Source organism: Marmota monax, unplaced genomic scaffold (genome assembly GCF_021218885.2).
Source record: "Marmota monax isolate L192 unplaced genomic scaffold, Marmota_monax_Labrador192_F-V1.1 WCK01_AAM20220418_F8-fsc00010, whole genome shotgun sequence".
NCBI lineage: Eukaryota > Metazoa > Chordata > Mammalia > Rodentia > Sciuridae > Marmota > Marmota monax.
The window spans coordinates 22,817,520-22,835,335 of record NW_026692321.1 but is presented as its reverse complement, the minus strand read 5'-3'; the positions used below and the strand labels follow the sequence as shown (position 1 = coordinate 22,835,335).

Below are 17,816 nucleotides of genomic sequence, written 5' to 3'. Positions count from 1 at the left end.
TCACCCTGTGACTTTCAGGGTCCTGGGGTGATTACATGCTGGCCTCGGCAGGCCTTGAAGGGGTTCCTGGGCCCCCGCAATGGTGGCACAGACACAAGACAGGACAGAGCAGATAGGCAGAGCCATGGAGCACAGAGGGCAAGGCACATGTCACCGGGAGGCAGATGTTACTGGAGGAGCATTCTGGCCACTTCCCAAAGAGAGCTGCCCGTCCAAAGTCATCCATTCCACAGCTGATTTCCGAGTGCTGATTTGGTTTCCACCCCCGGCTCCCAGCTCGAGTGCCCGGGATGGGTGTGGCTCATATGACTTTCTTGCCAGAGAAACAACATGTGACACAGAGAGGGTAGGGACCACCCAGGGCACACAGCAAATGTGGCAGGAGAGACTGGGGTGGGGACCCAGGGCAGGAGTTTTTTTTTTCTTTCTACATTATTGGCCTAGCATTTTAGGGCTAGAAAAGTCGAGGTGGTGGTGACAGTGACGATGATGAGCTGCAGAACCTTGTGTTTCCTGGACGCTGGCTGTGCGCCAGGCAGAGTCATTTTTACCTACATTGTTATGTTTTAATCCTCAAACAAGACAAATTTCCACAGAAGTAAAGATAAAGAAACCAGGCCACTCTGCCAGGAAAGGACAGAGGCAGGTTTAGGACTTGCCAGTTGGCCCTGGCCTTCTGTCCCCTGCCTACTGTGCTGGTGACCTTCCTTCACAAGTAATCACCCCGTATCTGTCTGCAGTGAACAGTTTTCCACGTATTTTCACACACCGGTTCCCTCCTCTGACGACCCTAGCATGCTGTCACAACCTGCCACTGCATTCATCCAGGCCAGCTGGGCTGAAGCCTTCCCCTCAGAGCTACAGGCGCTGGAGAAGCCGGGCTAAGTGCCTTGTGGAGGAGTCGAAAACTCCCTGAGTAAGGCAGATGCTGACTTTCCATTTTACAGATGAAAAGACTGAGGCTGTCTTCTCAGCTCCATGGGACCTGAACTCATCAGCTGGCTCCTGCCCAGGGCTGTCCCATGTAAAATGGCCCTGTGCAGCATATCAGTACTGGCCTACTAAGGGACAGCAAGACCCTGGGTGCTTTTCTTCTGATATGGAAGAGTGAACATTCCAGAACATATCAGAATGTGCCACACAGCCCGGAGTCAACACCCGCCTGGCCTCTCACTTACCTCTACTGATCCTCTGCTTCTCCCCAGAGAGGATCCCTGGCGTGTCGATGACACTGATGCTCTCCAGCACGGCATTGGGCAGCTGGGCACACACGAACCTGCATGGGTGAGGGGAAGGCCACAGAGAGCCACTCAGGCACTTCCCAGGAATTACCTGCCTCCCCGACAGGAACCACAGCTGTGTGCCCAGGGGTTTCAATTTCCCTGCCGTGGGCCTGCCAGTACAGGGTGTGGGTGACAGCTAATCTAGAGTCTGAGCCCCAATTCTCTTGTCTGTTCACCTCCGGTTTGTGTCAAATGCTGCCTGGCCAATAGGGCTACTCCATGGTGACAGCCCATCCCCAGGTGTGACTCGATTCTTATGGCTGCAACTCTAGTTGGGCTTTGGTCAGCCACTTCCTTCCTCGAGTGGCTTCCCTTAGCTTGGCCCTCTCTCAGACCCTCAGCTTCTTTAAATGGCCAATCAGAGGACCCCTGCCTCCTCTTTGTAATGGGTCCCTAGGAACAGGACAGCAGGGACTACGGGGTCTGCAGTCAGTGTGTGGGGAACCCCCTTCTAACCCACTCCCAGTGGCAGTCCCTGTGCCTCCCGAATGTGTCCTCATTCATGAACTCTACCCTGTGCATGACAGTATGTGGTGTCACCAGACAGAGGATCACAAGCCTGACCGGCAGCAGGCCAGACTGAGAGCACTAGCCACGGGCCTAGGGATCTGTACTGTGAGGAGCTCCCTGGGTGATCCCCAGGCAGCCGTGGCTCCTGCTTTTAAACCCCTGCTGTTGGGACACCAAGATGCCCAGATTTCAATCCCTGCCCTCAAGGAGCAGAGCCTGGTGGAGGAGAGGAAGCTCATCCACAGGCGACCACAATCCAGGGTGCGCCCTGAAGCCTGCACCTTGGAAGATCCAAGGCAGACAGATGGCCTCCAGGGAGGCTTCTCTAGGGGAGGCACTGGGACTAGCCTGGAAGGATGGGTCACAACACCCAGGAACATTTATCTGGGCAGCTAAAATGCGACTCAACTGCCAAGCATTGCTCTAGGGCAACAGTTGGGCCTTACTCTGGAGGGGAAGGGGAGCAGGAGCTGCCTCGGCATGAAGCAGCTCGGAGAAGCAACTAGAAGTCTCCGGCACAGCACTTGGTGCAGACGCAGTGAAGCTGGCTCCTCTGTTCCCTGCTGTCCTTTCAAAGGATGAAGATGTCCGTTCAACATTTGAGACCCTGCGTCAGCCTGGTTAGCCACCACCTCAGTGGTGAGTGCTCCTGGAGAAAATCCCAGAACTTACAAAGCCATCTAGCGTGCAGGCACGGAGCCGGGCCTTTCATTCCTTCCTACTTGTAGTTTCTTCTCTCCTAAGCTTCCTCTGCCTGGAATGTCCTTTCTTTTCCCCTTTCAGTGTCATTTTACCTGTCTTGTTAATGCTCAGGCCAAATGCTAACTTTCCCTCAAAGGCCCCTCAACTGGCCCCGTGTGACCCCTGGCCCTCTGCATGCCTGATCCACTGCGTCTGCCTTCCCAGTCCCACTGTGTCCGGCAGAGTGGACTCCTGGCTCCTAGAGCGGGGCCTGGTATCTGTTGAAATAAACCCTGAATGAAAGAATCCAGGAGGGAGACAGGATACAGCCCTCTGTATGGCCACCTTGCTCGTGTGCCTTCTTGCTGTCTGTCTGTCCAAGCAGGTGGTGCCCAGGCCTCTCTGGCCATGTGGGATCTGCCTGACTCTGTTTCCTGAGGCTGAACAGTCTAATCAGGGAAACCCCAGATTTAAAGAGAAATTCCACATCCCTTAACAGTGTTTCCCTAGAAGATCATGCTATACTTTTCATGAACCTTCACATATATTCTCTCTAAATTGTTTTTAATAATATTTTAAGTTATACTTTTATGGTCAAAAAATTTTTTAGCAAGGCATACAATGAAATATAAAGGTATCTCTCTCCCCCATCCTTCTCCCCTGTCTGTTCTACTACCTAAATTTAAACAATCATAGGAACTACTCTATAGGTTTTTTTTTTTTTTTCTCTCGGATTTTCTTTATACAACATTTGCAGGAAGAGATAGAAGCACAGGGAATTTACACTATGCATTCTATCCTTTTATAGATGCAGACAGTAAGACTGAAAGAAGTTAAAAGTCTTCGCCCCCACCCAACCTCCCGGTTTCCATATGTCTAACCACAGGTGTTGTGGTTTGGATGTGAGATGTCGCTCAAAAGCTCACATGTGAGACAATGTGAGAGGGTTCAGAAAAGAAAGGATTGGGTTGCAAGAGCCTTAACCCAATCAGTGAATTAATTACCTGATGAGATTGAGTGGTAAATGAAGGTAGGTAGGGTGTGGGCATTGGGGGTGTGGCTTTGGGGTGTGTCTTTGTATCTGGCAAATGGAGTCTCTCTCTGTGCTTCCTGATCATCACATGAGCTGCTTCCCTCCACTACGCTCTTCTGCTGTGATGTTCTGCCTCACCTCGAGCCCCAAGGAATAGAGCCTGCTGTCTGTGGATTGAGACCTCTGAAACTGTGAGCCCCCAAATTAACTTTTCCTCCTCTGTAGTTGTGTTGGTTGGGTCTTTTAGTCACAGCGTCAAAAAAGCGGACTAAAACAACAGGGTTGGTGACACCAGCTGGTTTGATTAATGACACAAAGAGCCCTTTGCTCTCAGAGGGCACCCAACATCTGGCACACATAATAGACTATATGCTCTATCATATCACACCATATGCTATTATTGTTATAAGCACAATTGCTCAGAAGGGGGTTACCCACTAACCCTACACTCATCCTTCCCATGATCCCAGTTGCCTCTTACATGCCTGGACTTTTCTCCTCTCTGGCCTGGGCTCTAGCCTCTCACCTCTGCCTTCAGATGGATGATGCCCTCAGCTCACTCAGAGTCAATCACTGCAAACTCAAATTCCTCAAGCCCTTCCCAGATGTCCCCACCTCGGTTCACCCCTGCTGCCACGTTCCTCTCAGACAGGCTCGCCCTGCCTCCACCCATTTCTGTGTCTCAGCATCCTGGGTGTTCACCCTCCCCTCCACCCTGGACCAGAACCTCCTCACCCACCTCCAGAATCAGAGAGACTCCTGAACTCCAGGACACCTGTCCCAACTCACCTTAATCCCACTAGTGTCCAATATTACAATGACCCAAGCTTCCTGCCCTATGTAAACACAGCCAGCCTCCTGTGCCATGCTCTCTGCCAGGCCAATCCCCTCCGTTTCTCAACACGACCGTCCCTCTGAATCCCTGCTTTGGGAGCACACCTGCCAGCCTGCAATGCCACATTACCCACATGATCCCCTGCCCATCCCTGTCTCAATTGACTCCACGTCACTATACGAAAGGCCAAAAACTCTTATAGAAAATCTCACACAAGAGATGTTGAAAATTCTTTGGCCAATGAGTCTCAACTCTGCAACTGCGGCTGCCCATTTCCCTCAATGAATAACTGAGGAATCAAATTTTAAAAATACATGATAATTCCAGGTGTGGTGGTGCATGCCTGTAATCCCAGCAGTTCAGGAGGCTGAGGCAGGAGGATCAGGAGTTGAAAGCCAGCCTCAGGAAAAGCGAGGTGCTAAGCAACTCAGTGAGATACTGTCTCTAAATAAAATACAAAATAGAGCTGGGGATGTAGCTCAGTGGTTGAGTGCCCCTGAGTTCAATCCCGGGTAATACCCCTCTCCCCACAAAATGATAATACTACTACTACAACCCAGCAGTTTTGGTGGCTCCTGTGTGTGGGACACAAAATATTTTGTGTTCATTATCTCACTTCTCTCTCCTTTAACTTCTTGAAAAAAGATATTAGTACTATCTCCTTTACAGATGAGAAAAGTTGGATACAAAGGAATTTGGTGGCTTGTTCAAGATCCACTGTAAAAGGCAGGAAGTCAAAAGCTATCTGAAGTCAAAGCCTTTACACTCCTTCAATTAGAAAGGGTCACTTTAAAATTAAGTGTAATGCATGTGTAAAACGGGACTTGTAAGTCTAACTAGTGAGATGGAGGATGGGCCTGCACTCTAGTTAAGCAGGATAATGACGAGAAGGCCCAGATTGTCCTGCCAAGCACTCCTCAGAGCTTTCTCCACTTGAATCCTCATGATGACCTTGGTGTCTACAGGCTGAACTTGTCCCAGGTAGTAGTAGGAGAGTGTGTGTTCAAGTCTAAGCCTCCCCCTAAGTTCCGGTCCTTCCTCCAAGTAAAGCAATCTCCAGAAACAACTGGGTGCAAATCCCAGCCAGGATATAGGCAAATGCCAAGAAATACACAGTACCCTCCTTTTTTATTGGAGGTCGAGGCAGGTTAGTTGGGAATGTGATCTAAATCATTATACCCTCACCAGCTCCACCATCAGAAGGTATTAGTCCAGCATTTGCAGTTCCCATATCTGCGATGGCAACTGTCTCAGTTACAGTTCTAGGAAGGATGGGATGATCAAGAGATTCTGGGATGATCAAGAGATTCTGGTATGGAAAAAGCAGTGAGCCTCCCAAGACTGTGCCACCTGTCCATTCACCTCCCATATTCCAAGAAGTGGCAAAGAAAACACCCCAAGGTGTGGGTTCCCCTCCACACTCACCTGTTCAAGAAGGCGTTGCCAAAAACGTTGAGTTTCCTGAAGGGTTTCTTAGGATCCACTACCAGGGCGTTCCCAGGGATGATCCCCTCCGTGTCTCCTTGCATCACCGCAATGAAGGAGTCAGTGGTTGGCTCGGGTCCAATCCTCATGCCTGGAAAATCCTGTTCCAGCAGGTACCTGGCAAAAAGGAGCAGTCATGACGTAGGGATTCTGCTGGCAGATCACCACCATGCATCTACCACAGGGCTGACAATATGCAAGTCACAGTAGGGCGGGATCCAGAGCAATGAGATTTCACGAATCCCAAGGACTTTGCAGAGGAGGTGGAATACAGCTCAACTTCAGATATCCTGTACTTCTTGGTCCTTTTCCCTCCTTGAATTAGTAGGGGGGGGGGGCGGGCAGGTGAAGGAAAGCCAGGTTTGAGCTCAGGAATAAAGACTGCATTGAAACTGAATCCTACCTAAAGTACGGTAGGCTTCCCAGCTGAAAGGTAGGTAACCTGCTGACATTTCTACACAAAGGCATAGTAAGAGTCAGACCAGTCATAGACAATGCTGGCTTTTCATAGGTTGTTATTCTTATGTCTGGATAGTTATTCAATATAAAATTAGCTTGTATATAATATAAAATAAAAACAGTGTGAAGGGTCAACTATGAAAAGCAAATCTACATCCCCAACCTAGACTTCTGGTCCCACTCTCTAGACTTTGCATTCTGTATCCTTCTAGAACTGTCTCATGTGCACACGTGTTACGCACAGAAACAGACACAGAGAGGACTGAATTTTTTAAACACAGAGCAGACTGCACATCTTTCCTTCTCTTTGTCTTTCTTGTCACATGCATTTAATTCAAACTTTCAAGCACGAAACTATATTCAAGATGCCATGCACGGAACCTGGCACAACACAGATTCCTTTTCTTTTGCCCTTGGGCATCAAGAAGTTTGGTTTTCAATATTATAGACCATGTTGGGATTCCCTGATGGAGATTTTAATTGTGTGTGTAGGTTTTTTTTTTTTTTTTTTGGTACCAAGGATTGAACCTAGGGGTGTTCAACCATTCAGTCACATCCCCAGCAGCACCCCATCTTTTAAAATATACCTTTTATTTTATTTTTACACAGTGCTGAGGATGGAACCCAGTGCCGCACGTGTGCTAGGCAAGCACTCTACTGCTAAGCTACAACCCCAGCCCCTGTGCTTTGTTTTAAAATGCTTTTATTTTTTTTTATCTGCTTGACTGAGAGAGGTGTCAAACCTTATCTTTTATCTACCAATGCTTTTTGATTGTACATGACATCCCCCCACAAGCCCTGCCCCCAACAAGTGCAATTTGTAACCACAAAGGATATGAGCAAGGGTGGGAACTCAGGGGCCTGCAATGATTTTGCAGATAATATCCATGCATATGTTTCTTTTCATGCTTAATGTGTTTGGCAGAGAGTAGCCAAGACCTAGTTTATTCCTCTTGGTAACAATGTAGAATTCCATTATATAGATTATCACAAGTTGTTTTTAGTGAAAATTTTACTACCTTTTAACACTTTCCATTGCCTAGATGGAAGAAAATGGTGGTAGAGGATTTTAAACACCGTCTCAACCAGAGAGGAGAAGGAGAGTATTTGTTATGGGATGAATTTATAACACGTCCCCTTCCTGAACCTGAATGTGAGCCAGGAGGTGGTGGGAAATACAAAAGAGCTCATCCCACTCACTCACCATGGGTCAGTCCTCAGGCAGGTCCCTCTCCTCTCTGGACATTGCTACCTGTGCATTAGGAGACTGGGCCATGTGATCTCCAGGGTTTCTCCTGTTCAAAAAGTCTGTGCTACCCAAGCCCCTCTGGAAAGGGGAGAGGGGTGGTGAGCTTCCTGCCCCTGAGCTTCTACTGTGCCCTGAGTTGGCAGGTGCCTCCCTCCTCTTAGCTAGGCCCAGGCAGTGAGAAACCCGAGGCCACCTGCCCCTCTTTGCAGCCTCCTTCTAGAGACCAAGAGCAATGGCACTGTGAGCCAGGAAACCAAGAAAACTGCCTCTAAGGACATGGGAGCCCTTTGGGAGCCCAGGACAGCTTTGAGCACAGACAGCAGGAGGCTGGACTGAAGGAAGAAGCCTGGAACTGCCTTGGAGTGGGAGTGGCTACAGTAGAGTCCCAGGAGCATCTTCCAAGGTGCTGATGGACAGGATCTAAAGGACAGCACCCAAGAAACCCACATCCATAGGGTGAGCCCTTAGGAGCCCTGGGAACCTCTTGATAACCTGAGGGCTGGGGTCGGCATTCATGCTCAGGGAGTCCTCAGAAGAGATGTCAAGTTGGAGACTATTTGGTTGAGAAGAGAACTGGGGAGGTCTCCTGCTCTGTGGTCCTTGGCCCTGGCTGCAATTCAAGAGCTCTATGAAGCATTAGGTGATGGTGCTGGGCTGACCCAGAGCTCCTAACCTGTTCAGTCAGGGGCAGGGGCCTAGCAATTGCTACCTTTTAGAAGTTCCCCAGATGGCTCCACCATGCAGCCAGGATTTCTAATTTGCTCCCCATCAACCCTTTCATTTTCTTGAGACTACACGCTGATATCCAATAGGTCGGGTGGAGCCAGGGAGGCATGCTGGCTGTCTTCAGATTCTCAACATGCTACTTGTGCCTTGGAAAAGTGAAAGGCAATTGGAGCTGCACTTAACCCCGCAGTTCCATAGCAGTATAAACTGGGTTGCTACGCACTGCCTCCCCAAGGAGCCTGGGGAAGAGCCGTGGCAGCTGCAAGGAAGTTGTTGATCTACTCAGAGCCTCCAGCCCTGCTGCCTGGGAGGCTGCATCCTGGGTACTGGGTGGGGAGCCCCTCATTCCTCCAGAATTCCAGCCCAACAATCAGGGTGTGAAGGCAGGATTTCCTCTGGTCAGAGGGTCAGGTTGGAGCTGGCACCAGGCTGGGATGAGAATAAGCACACAGTTACACACGTGCACGGCGCTTCCTGCTTTCTTGTGCGCCTTCACCAGGTCTCGAGGGAGAGGCTGGGAATCTCAGTGGCTTGGGGCCAGCCATTGGGATTCTGCAGCATCCTCCTAGATAAGAGGAGGGAGGCACCTGCCAACTCAGGGCACCTTTGCTCCAAAGACATGCAAAAGCAGTTTCTATTAGGTGACCAAAGCAGGACACTGGCCCACGGGCTCACGGTAGGGCCAGATTACCCATGAACTTCAGTACCTCCCTCTGAATAGGGAGATAATGGTTCAAACTTTACCCCTGCGAGGTGCAAGGCACTGTTCCAGATGCTCTGTGGATTATTTCACTTCATCTTCATGTGGACTCTGATGTGAGCACTATGATCCTCCTCATTAAATGGGCCTAATAAAAAAATCCACTTCATAGAGTGTTCAGAGAATTAGTTACAGAGATTAAGCACTTAACCAGTAAAAACTGACACCTAGATTATCCCCATTTTAAGGAGGAAGAGACAAGAGTTAAACAATTTGCCCCAGGTTATGCATCAGTCATGGCAGGCCTAGGATTTGAACCTGGCACTTGGGTTTGAGAATTCATGCTCATAGTGACTATACCTACTGTTTTCTTTCCTGCCCTAGGCAATCCTTTGGACAGGACATACAGTCACTTCTCGGGGCAGGCTAAAAGGACAGCACTCCACCTGGAACTAGATCAAGGAATGGGACATAAAAGGCCATAAAAAAAATATGGTTTGGTGAGAGGTGGTTCAGGGTGAAGGCTTGGGGAAAAGGTGGGGCTTTGGGGCCACAACCCTGGGTGTACGCTCAAATCCATAAACATCAGCCCTTGGGTATACAGCTTAGCTCCAGAGACTTGCAAAAGCAGTTTCTATTAGGTGACCAAAGCAGGACACAGGCCCATGGGCTCATGGTAGGGCCAGATTACCCAGAAGTACCACTCTGTGATTTGGGAATGTGCTTGTATGAGAAGTTCCTTGCTGCGAGTATGGGTTGTTGAGGTGGGAGGGAGTCAAAAAGGCTCCAGGAACAGCCGAAATAGAGAGGGGTGGGAAGAACCATTCTGAGGCAGCTTCCAAAATGTCCGAAATGAACAGGGCCAATCAACAGTGAAGAGGGATCCTTCTTATGCAGGCTTTTCAAATTCCGTCCCTGAGAGGCAGGATGTACCCAGCAGACAAAGGGCTACGCTGCCTGGTTTAACAGGATGGTTTCCTGGGAAGTCACAGAGTGCTACCTGAGGTGGCCACAAAAAAGGGCCTCGGGTAGGATCTGCTGTCCTGCGGAGCTCACATGACCCAAAACTTGCTGACCCCTGTGGACCTGGGGAAACACAGAGTCTAAGGAGGCCAACAGCAAGTCCACAGGGCACAGTCAGGTCATGCAGAGAGCCTGGGGCTGGGTAAATTCTCAGGGACATTTGGGTATGGCTTGAGGCATCCAGTGCTCCTCTAACAAAGCTACCACTGTGTCCAGAAAGGAAAATCTATTGAGGAATCTCATGTACTGCCTCTTTATGGGAGGCAAGACAGATCGCCTCTGTTCCCGGGTGAAAACATTCCCACAGTAGTGTAAAAAAAGAAAAGTTAATTCAAGCCTGGGTGGGATCAGCTGAGATGGGGACACACAGGATAAGGAGGAACAGGATGGGCTAAGCTTCCCCTGTGCCGCCAGCACTGTTCTGGAAGCTTTACCTGTTTTATTCCACTAATCAGCCCCATGGGCTCTGTGGCAAGGTAGCTTTATTTCAGTTTTACCATTGAGTATATTGAGGTATGAAGTACCCAAGTTCAGAGCCAAGTTAACATATTTAGAGCTAAAAAGATAGGGTGGGCCCTTTTCCCTTGCCATCTAATGCAAAATAAATAAGTGCTAAATCATAAAATAGATGTGGGAAAGGCCAACGCAATTCTGATTTTTCTCATGAGATTACTTTTCTCCACGTTTCTTTTTTTCTTTTTCTTTTCTTTTCTTTTTTTTTTTGTGGGAGTAGGGTACTAGAGAGCAAACTCAGGACACTCAACCATAAGCCACATCCCCAGCCCTATTTTGTATTTTATTTAGAGACAGGGTCTCACTGAGTTGCTTAGCGCCTCGCTTTTGCTGAGGCTGGCTTTGAACTCTTGATCTCCCTGCCTCAGCCTCCTGAGCTGCTGGGATTACAGGTATGCACTACCACGCCCAGCTCCACATTGTTTTCATTTTTTGTGCACTGATTAGATGGTGATCTTAGTATGTGGCCTATTTTACTGTGACCTAAGTACCCAAGGTAAGGTGTGGAGCCAAGGATCTTAACCTAGCTGTTTCTAACTACCCATTTCTGTAATAGGGGAGCCCAGACTTCGGGTTGCTCCTGGAACCAAGCGCAGGGGAGAGAAACAGAGGTTGAGGATCTGCTTCTGGAGGCTTTGGGCTGAGACAGGTGCCCCAGCTCAGATGAAGAATGCACCCTCTAGGGAGGATACTTCCATCACCAACATAACTGTGGACAAGTGGCCCAAAAGCCCAACAACACTGGTCTCCCTGGTTTATAAAATGGAGAAAATACTTAGTTTCTAACTCACTCAGAAAGTGAAAGTTTTTGAGGTAATATACAAGGGTTCGGGAAAAGCAAATGCTACTGCTGACGCTGGCCCACATTGGCAGAGACAATAATTAGAGAAAATGAAGCCCTCTATGTTGCCGGTGGGTGCTCAGCACATTCCTACCCAGGGTCCAAACCCAGTTCAAATGCCTCCCCGTGCAGCTTTAACTGATTCATTACCCGCTCACCTAAGCCAGATGTGTTCATTCTTCCCTGAGAGTCTCACAGTTCTTACTTTGCATATTTTTTAGGTACACTCTAAAAGTGCATGTCACTCTCTGCCTATATTATAGGTATTCATGTTATATTTCAGTAACTTTGGGTCCCTAAGACATAGGTTCGTCAGCTTTAATATGAGGTCAGGGTAACAGTATTTGCCTCATCAACCTCACAGGGCTTTAGGGAGACTGTAATGTGGCCCACAGACACAAAGTGAGGTGGGAGACTCTTGGACAAGATGGGATGAGTTGGCTCAGTGTTCCCTATAGCACCTTCCATAGTCTCTGGGATGCAGCACCCTTATCCATGGGAAGAAGCTATTCCAGCATGAAGAAGAAGTTAGTGGCCAACTATCTAGCTCCCCTTGCCTGGCCTCACCTTGCAACAGGCCACCTGCCTAGGGCACTGCTGTCTGTCCACATAGCCTGGCACCATGCTCCTCCTTCAAGCCTCAGAGGTGTGGAGAGGCAGGGTCTCCCTCCATCTTGACTGTGATGGTGCCAAAGAGAGGCTGCCTCCCCCTCCTGAGGGTCTGCCTCTAAATCTCCTGGTAGCAAATCAAGGTACAAAGAGGAAGGGAATGATCAAGCCCCAAGTATGGTGCCTGAAACTCAAGGTACTAACTTGGGTCTGTCCTCTTCTAAACCTGATAGTGACCCTTTGAGATGGTCTACACACATTGAATAGATAAAGAAACTGAGGGCTGGGTCTGAAAGGCTGGGAGGCCTGGCCTTTGGTAGTCTTCCTAATTTGGTCTCTTGGCTAGGAAGTGGTGGAGCCTGGGTTCTGCTGACCTAGTCCAGATTCAACGGGAATGGGATGCAGACCTTTCTCCAGAGGTATCTTTCTTCCAGTACATGCCTTTTGCAATGGTTTCCAAACACCTGACTTTCAAGGCAGATCCTAAGCTGGACCTGAGGCAGACAGATACAGTTTCTCTGGCCTAGGGTCTTCTGCTTCCTCGAATAACAGTCAGACCTTGGAAGAAGCAGGTTAATTTTCACACAGTCCTGCTCTGACACCAGCAGATGGGATCCCTAGCAATAAAAGGGCATCCCCTGATCTCAGAGGGTGGGAGGGGGCTGACCAGCACAGGGACCACGGCTGGTAGGACAGGCTCTGCAGAAGTCAGTGGGTCTCCCTAGGATGGCGGCCTCCTTTCTCTCACCCTTTGGCTTCCCAGAGAATCATCTTTCCAGGTAGTAACGCTGTAAATCCCAGAGTGAGGCCTGGGGTGGGTGATACGAGATGGAACAGCTTTGGGCAAATGGAGGCAGACACCTTTGGGGAAGGATGCAGAGTCCCAGAAGTGCAGAAGGTGGAACTGGCCAGCTGACTAGGCCTTGCCTCAGCTGGCCTGCCTTGTGCTCAGGCCTCAGAGGCCAAGTCACACTAAAGAAGGGCCATGCCAGCCTGGAGACCAGCCCAGACCTTCCTGCAGGGGCTCGGGCAGATTGGCTCTGCCATCTCAGGCCCCTCCCCAGTCCCCAGGGTCCTCTACTTCAGCCCAACTGCAGTCCAGAGGGCCTCCCTTACAACCCACAGGAGCACACCGGCCTTCCTCTGTTCACCTTCACTACCCACAGACAGAGGAGCCACAGAAAGTGGGCAGCAAGAGGGGTGGCCAGGGGGCCAACTGGCCCAGTGGAAGAGGAGTTTGAGGCTGCAAAGAGTGAAAAATAGCAGAGGCAGGAGAAAAGGTTGTCAGGGCTGGGGGGACACAGAGCTACTGTACTCCAAAGAGGCAGGCTGTGTTGGAGAGAGCGGCCGCCAGCCCCGTTTATTGTTTATTTTATTACTCTGGGTTGCTGGGCCTCAGGCCAGGGAAGTTATTTCAGGCAAAGATCATAGCGCATTAATTAGTTATTAGAAGAATGTCCTTTCTGTGTGTTCTTCCTGAGACAAGGAATAGGCCCCGTGGCAGGAACATAGAACTGAAAGTAGATGCACAGTCTGGAGGCAAAGAGCCAAGCACTGGGGGAATGAAGAGGCATGCCTTTGTTTTGGAGGGAAAGGTCCCTTGCAGGTTCAAGCCTGAGCCAGAGAGGAGAATCAAGGCAAGAAGTGCAGAGAGCCAGGCAGGGGTGGACTTGCCCACCCCAGGGACCTTTGCTCACTGTGGGGAAGGGGTAATGTGCCCACTTGCCCTTTGGGAAAACAACTGTGAAATAGGACTCAATAAAAAAACAATAAAAATATTAAAAAATGAAAAATGCTGTGTAACCTTTGGCCTGATAGTTGTATTCTGGGAATCTGTGGGAAAAGAGCCCAATATGTGGGAAAATGTTATGAGCAGGGACCTTCAGGGTGATCCTACAATGACAAACAAATGAGAAGAAACCTGAAACATTCCAAAGAAGTAGCTGGTTAGGAGAATAATTGCATCCATGTGAAGTAAAATATTATATAGCTGTTAAGAATAATAATTTCATGGGAATGCTTATAAGTAAAAAAAAATCCAGCCTACAAAATTATATATATATATTATATATATAATTTATATAATATATTTTTATATATATATGGCATAATCTCAACTGTGGTATAAAATAGTTAAAAATACTAGAAAGAAAAATTTGCATGTTATTTAAAATGTTTTCCCCTGAGTTATGGGATTAGGGATGATTTTATTTCTTCAAATTTATTCATGTCTGCATTTTTCCATTAAAAATAAACTGCTGGATTTAATGAGAAGAAAGAAAAATATATAATTTGGTTCAAGAGGGCTTCTTGGGCTACAAATGGCCTAGTCTGTTGGTTGACTCTCCCTTAAGGGGAAACAGCTTTTGATGAATGGGCTAAATTCAGTTACTGGTCTGAGTTGGGAGGGGAACTCTTGGACTTTGGAGGATAAAAAAGAAAAGAGGTCTGCCTCTCCCCGTCTTCTGTCTCCCTCAGATAAGGAATAATCTGGGGTAACACACTTGGTCACTTTCTTAGACCCATAACAGCCATCGATGACTCAGACAAAGCTAAGAGGGCCTCTCAGACAAAAGCACTTAAACCTGTCTGCTACTCAGAGACCCTAGGGACTCTCACCCTTCTTCATCTTCCCTCCTATTCAAAACACGTACTGGACATCTCCTGTAGCTGAGACCTGGGAGATGCTAAGACCCTGATTCTGCTTTGTAAGAACCTGTGCCTTGGGCGGAGAAGTTCCAATAATAGGACACACTAAGACTCATAACCAAGGAATGTCCAGAGAGCCAGGGAAGGCTGTGCCGCACAGGAGCAGCCTGAAAATGCCTGTGCTTCCTGTGAGGTGAATCCAGGACAGGTGGGCAGAAATCACAAAGGAAACCTTGTGCACAATCCAAGTATCTCTGCAGTGCCTCGGCAGCAATTTTAATAAAACGAGGGGCTGGGAATGGATCAGGGTTCTTACCTTAAGGTCCAAGGATAGCTCTTAGACCCCCAGCATTAAATGTAAATTTAGGATACATGTGCATTTTTCTAAAGAGTAGGCCCACAGCTTTTATTAGATTTTCAAAAGAAGTTCTGACCTTTTAAAAAGTTAAGAAGCAATGATTGGATTAATCCTGAAGTTCTAACACTATAACATATATAACATCAGCCCTAGACCCCAAATGATTGAGAAATCATTTGAACTCTCAAAGCTCCTGAGCTCAAGGCTGTCCACGGCTTAAAAACAAACTTGATCTGGTGTTCTGTTCAGACATGACATGCTAGCTTGGTGCACGTCCTGCTCTCAGGAGGTGTGTTATAAGCCTAGTATAAGCTAGGCATTAGAGAAAATTAGTACCTAGAAAATTAGTAACTAGACTGTCAGTTTTTCTGCTTTCATCACCAAACAAACAAAGCTTTGCTTGCTTCAGATACTCAAATAGCCAATGAATGGAAATGAGAGGACTCCTGCTTCAAACCCTCTGCAGGAGATAAGTACGCTTGACCTGGAAGGGGTACCAACCAAACCCCATCCCCACACTGACTCTTAACTCCTCAACAGTTTGGCATGCCTTCAAATGAGGCCAGGAAAAGCAGCCTGACTTTATAGGCTGAATTTAGGACTGAAGCAGAGCTTGTTCTCTGAAGACAGGAAGGATGCTCATTACTCTGGTGGACAATATACAGACCTCTCTCAATGCAGACTGGACAAACTTCCAGCCCAAGGATTCTGTCATTCAAGAGAATGGATGACTCACCCTCAAAGTTATAGGCATTTAGCCAACCATCTCCTCAAGGTTTGTATCCCAGGTTTGCAGCCGCCCATTATATGACTTTGGACAATTTATTTAATTTCTCTATTACCTCAGTTATCTTTCTTGCAAAGTCAGGGGACTGGATGAGATGCTGTAGTATCCCTACCACTTCCAAAAGTCTTTAAAATCATTATTGAGCCATTAAGGTCAAAGAAGAAAAGAGATTAAAAGCATTCCGCTTCTCAACTCTGCATCTGTTTTGTCACCAAGAGATATACCTAAGAGCACTACCCCAGAGAAAGAACATAACAGGACAATTAGCACTACCTGGCACCACCTTCATTTCCAGGCCTGCGGTCATCAGAACTCCTCAGCTGCAGCCAGAAGGCCTCCAAGTGAGTGCTGAGCCATTTAAAAGGCAAGGAAAGTGATCCTGGCGCTGAAGGATAGGTCCCTAAAAAGTGAGGCCAAGTGCTCTGCCATTTTTTTCTTCCTAGGCCTTGGTTTCATCATTGAGAAAATGGGGAGAACTGGGATGGTCTTAAACTTGAACACTTAAAATCCACCCCCTGAACCAAGGGCTAAGTACAGAAGCCCTGTGTAGTAAGGAGAGGGGGGACTAGTAGGGAAATTGTGGGGGTCGCCTTTGAGACCACACACAAGGCTTTAGTCAGAGCCCTTAAGTGAAGATTTCCAGTTTATCCCCAGGCCAGAGACCTGAGGACTCAGCACAGGGGCACGGGATGGGCTGCCAGGCCCTGGGGCTGCTCACCTGATGAAGGTGGTCTTCCCCGTGGAGTACTGGCCCACCAGCAGGACCATGGGCTTGTTGTCAAAATCGGCATCCTCCAGGGCAGGTGAGTGGAACTCGTGGAAGCGGTAATACTCTTCCAGCGGCAGCAGCTTGCTCTTGTAGAGTTTCTTGAGCCCCTCGCTGACCGTCTGGAAGACCTCGGGGTCCTTCCTCCGGCGGTCATCGGTACCCAGCCAGCTGAACATCGCGGCCCCCTGGAAGGTTCCGCGGGGAAGGCTCCTGGGGAAGGCGCCCCGCCGGGCTCGAGCCGCGCCGCCGCCTCACCGGAGCGCGGGGCTCAGCCGCACCATGGCCCGGGCGCTCGTTCTGCCCCTGCGACTGGGACCCAGCCCAGCCCCCGCTTCATCCGGCAGCCCCGGAAAATGATCTGGGCTGCGGAAGGAGGGTTGCAACCTTGAGCCCGACTTGCGACGAACTGCCAGATGCTGGGACTGTGTGTGTGTGTGGGGGGGGGGGGGGTCTCCTATCTGCCCCAGCCCTCGCCTGCTCTGCCCGGCCCTCGGCTAGGGGATGCTTGGGTTCTGCTCCTGCCTGGTGGAGACCGCTCAGGGGAGGTGTCAGCGCTCCACAGCCGGAGGACAGCTCTGCATCCGTAGCAGCATCCCTCAGCCCCAGGCGCGTTTAAATGCCAGCGGTGCAGGAAGCCGGTGCGTGGAGGAAGTCCCTGAGTACTGGCACGGCCTGCCCGGTCCCATGGTCCCCGCGACTCGAAGCCGAGCAGGGCGCCGCCATGTCTGTGGGCAGGCGCTCTGGAGCCGGGAGGCCACTGCCTGGGAAAGGATGCTGGCCGGGTCCCGTGGGAAAGCGCTGGCGTTTCAGTCCCCGCCTCTGGGGGTTTGATTTGGGAATAGCGCCCTCTCAGGGACTACTGTAAAGATGGCATTGACCTACTCTTGCTCTCCCTTCTTTGATATCCCCTGTTCCTTTAGTCATGAGGTTGATTCCCAAAGAACGCAGGCACTCTAGTATTAGGGAATATTTTTCCTGGGGCATGGAAAGAAGGGTCCAGTTTTAGGCTGCATAAAATACCCAAACTGTCATTAAAGTTTGTACTGGGCTTGGGGTGAAGTCAAAACTGTTCCCATTCATTCCTTCCAATAAAACAAAACAAGCAAACAAGCAAAATTCTATGCATATTGAGCCCATATTCTAAGCCAGACACAATTTTGACAACTGTGGATACAAAGGTGAACACTATGCGAAGTCTCTCTTCCAGAAACTGCAATCAAGGCAGACCTTACAGAGGAGACCGGAGCAGAGGGCCATAGAAGCAAGTGGGGGAGTTCTTACTTGTGTGTGGATAATGAGGAGGCAG

General features: G+C 49.1%; 1 protein-coding gene across 1 annotated transcript in view; it reads right to left on the bottom strand.

The window, feature by feature from the left end:
• Ehd3 (EH domain containing 3) overlaps positions 1 to 17,263 on the bottom strand; it is a 31,883-nt gene extending 14,620 nt beyond the window's left edge. The window contains exons 1-3 of the mRNA XM_046441582.2: positions 16,460 to 17,263; positions 5,768 to 5,944; positions 1,179 to 1,276 (exon numbers count right to left, since the gene is read on the bottom strand). Of these exons, the coding sequence (XP_046297538.1) occupies positions 1,179 to 1,276; positions 5,768 to 5,944; positions 16,460 to 16,686 (502 nt within the window). The 5' untranslated portion in view covers positions 16,687 to 17,263. The remainder of the gene's footprint in view (positions 1 to 1,178; positions 1,277 to 5,767; positions 5,945 to 16,459) is intronic.
• Positions 17,264 to 17,816: the final 553 nt, after the last annotated feature.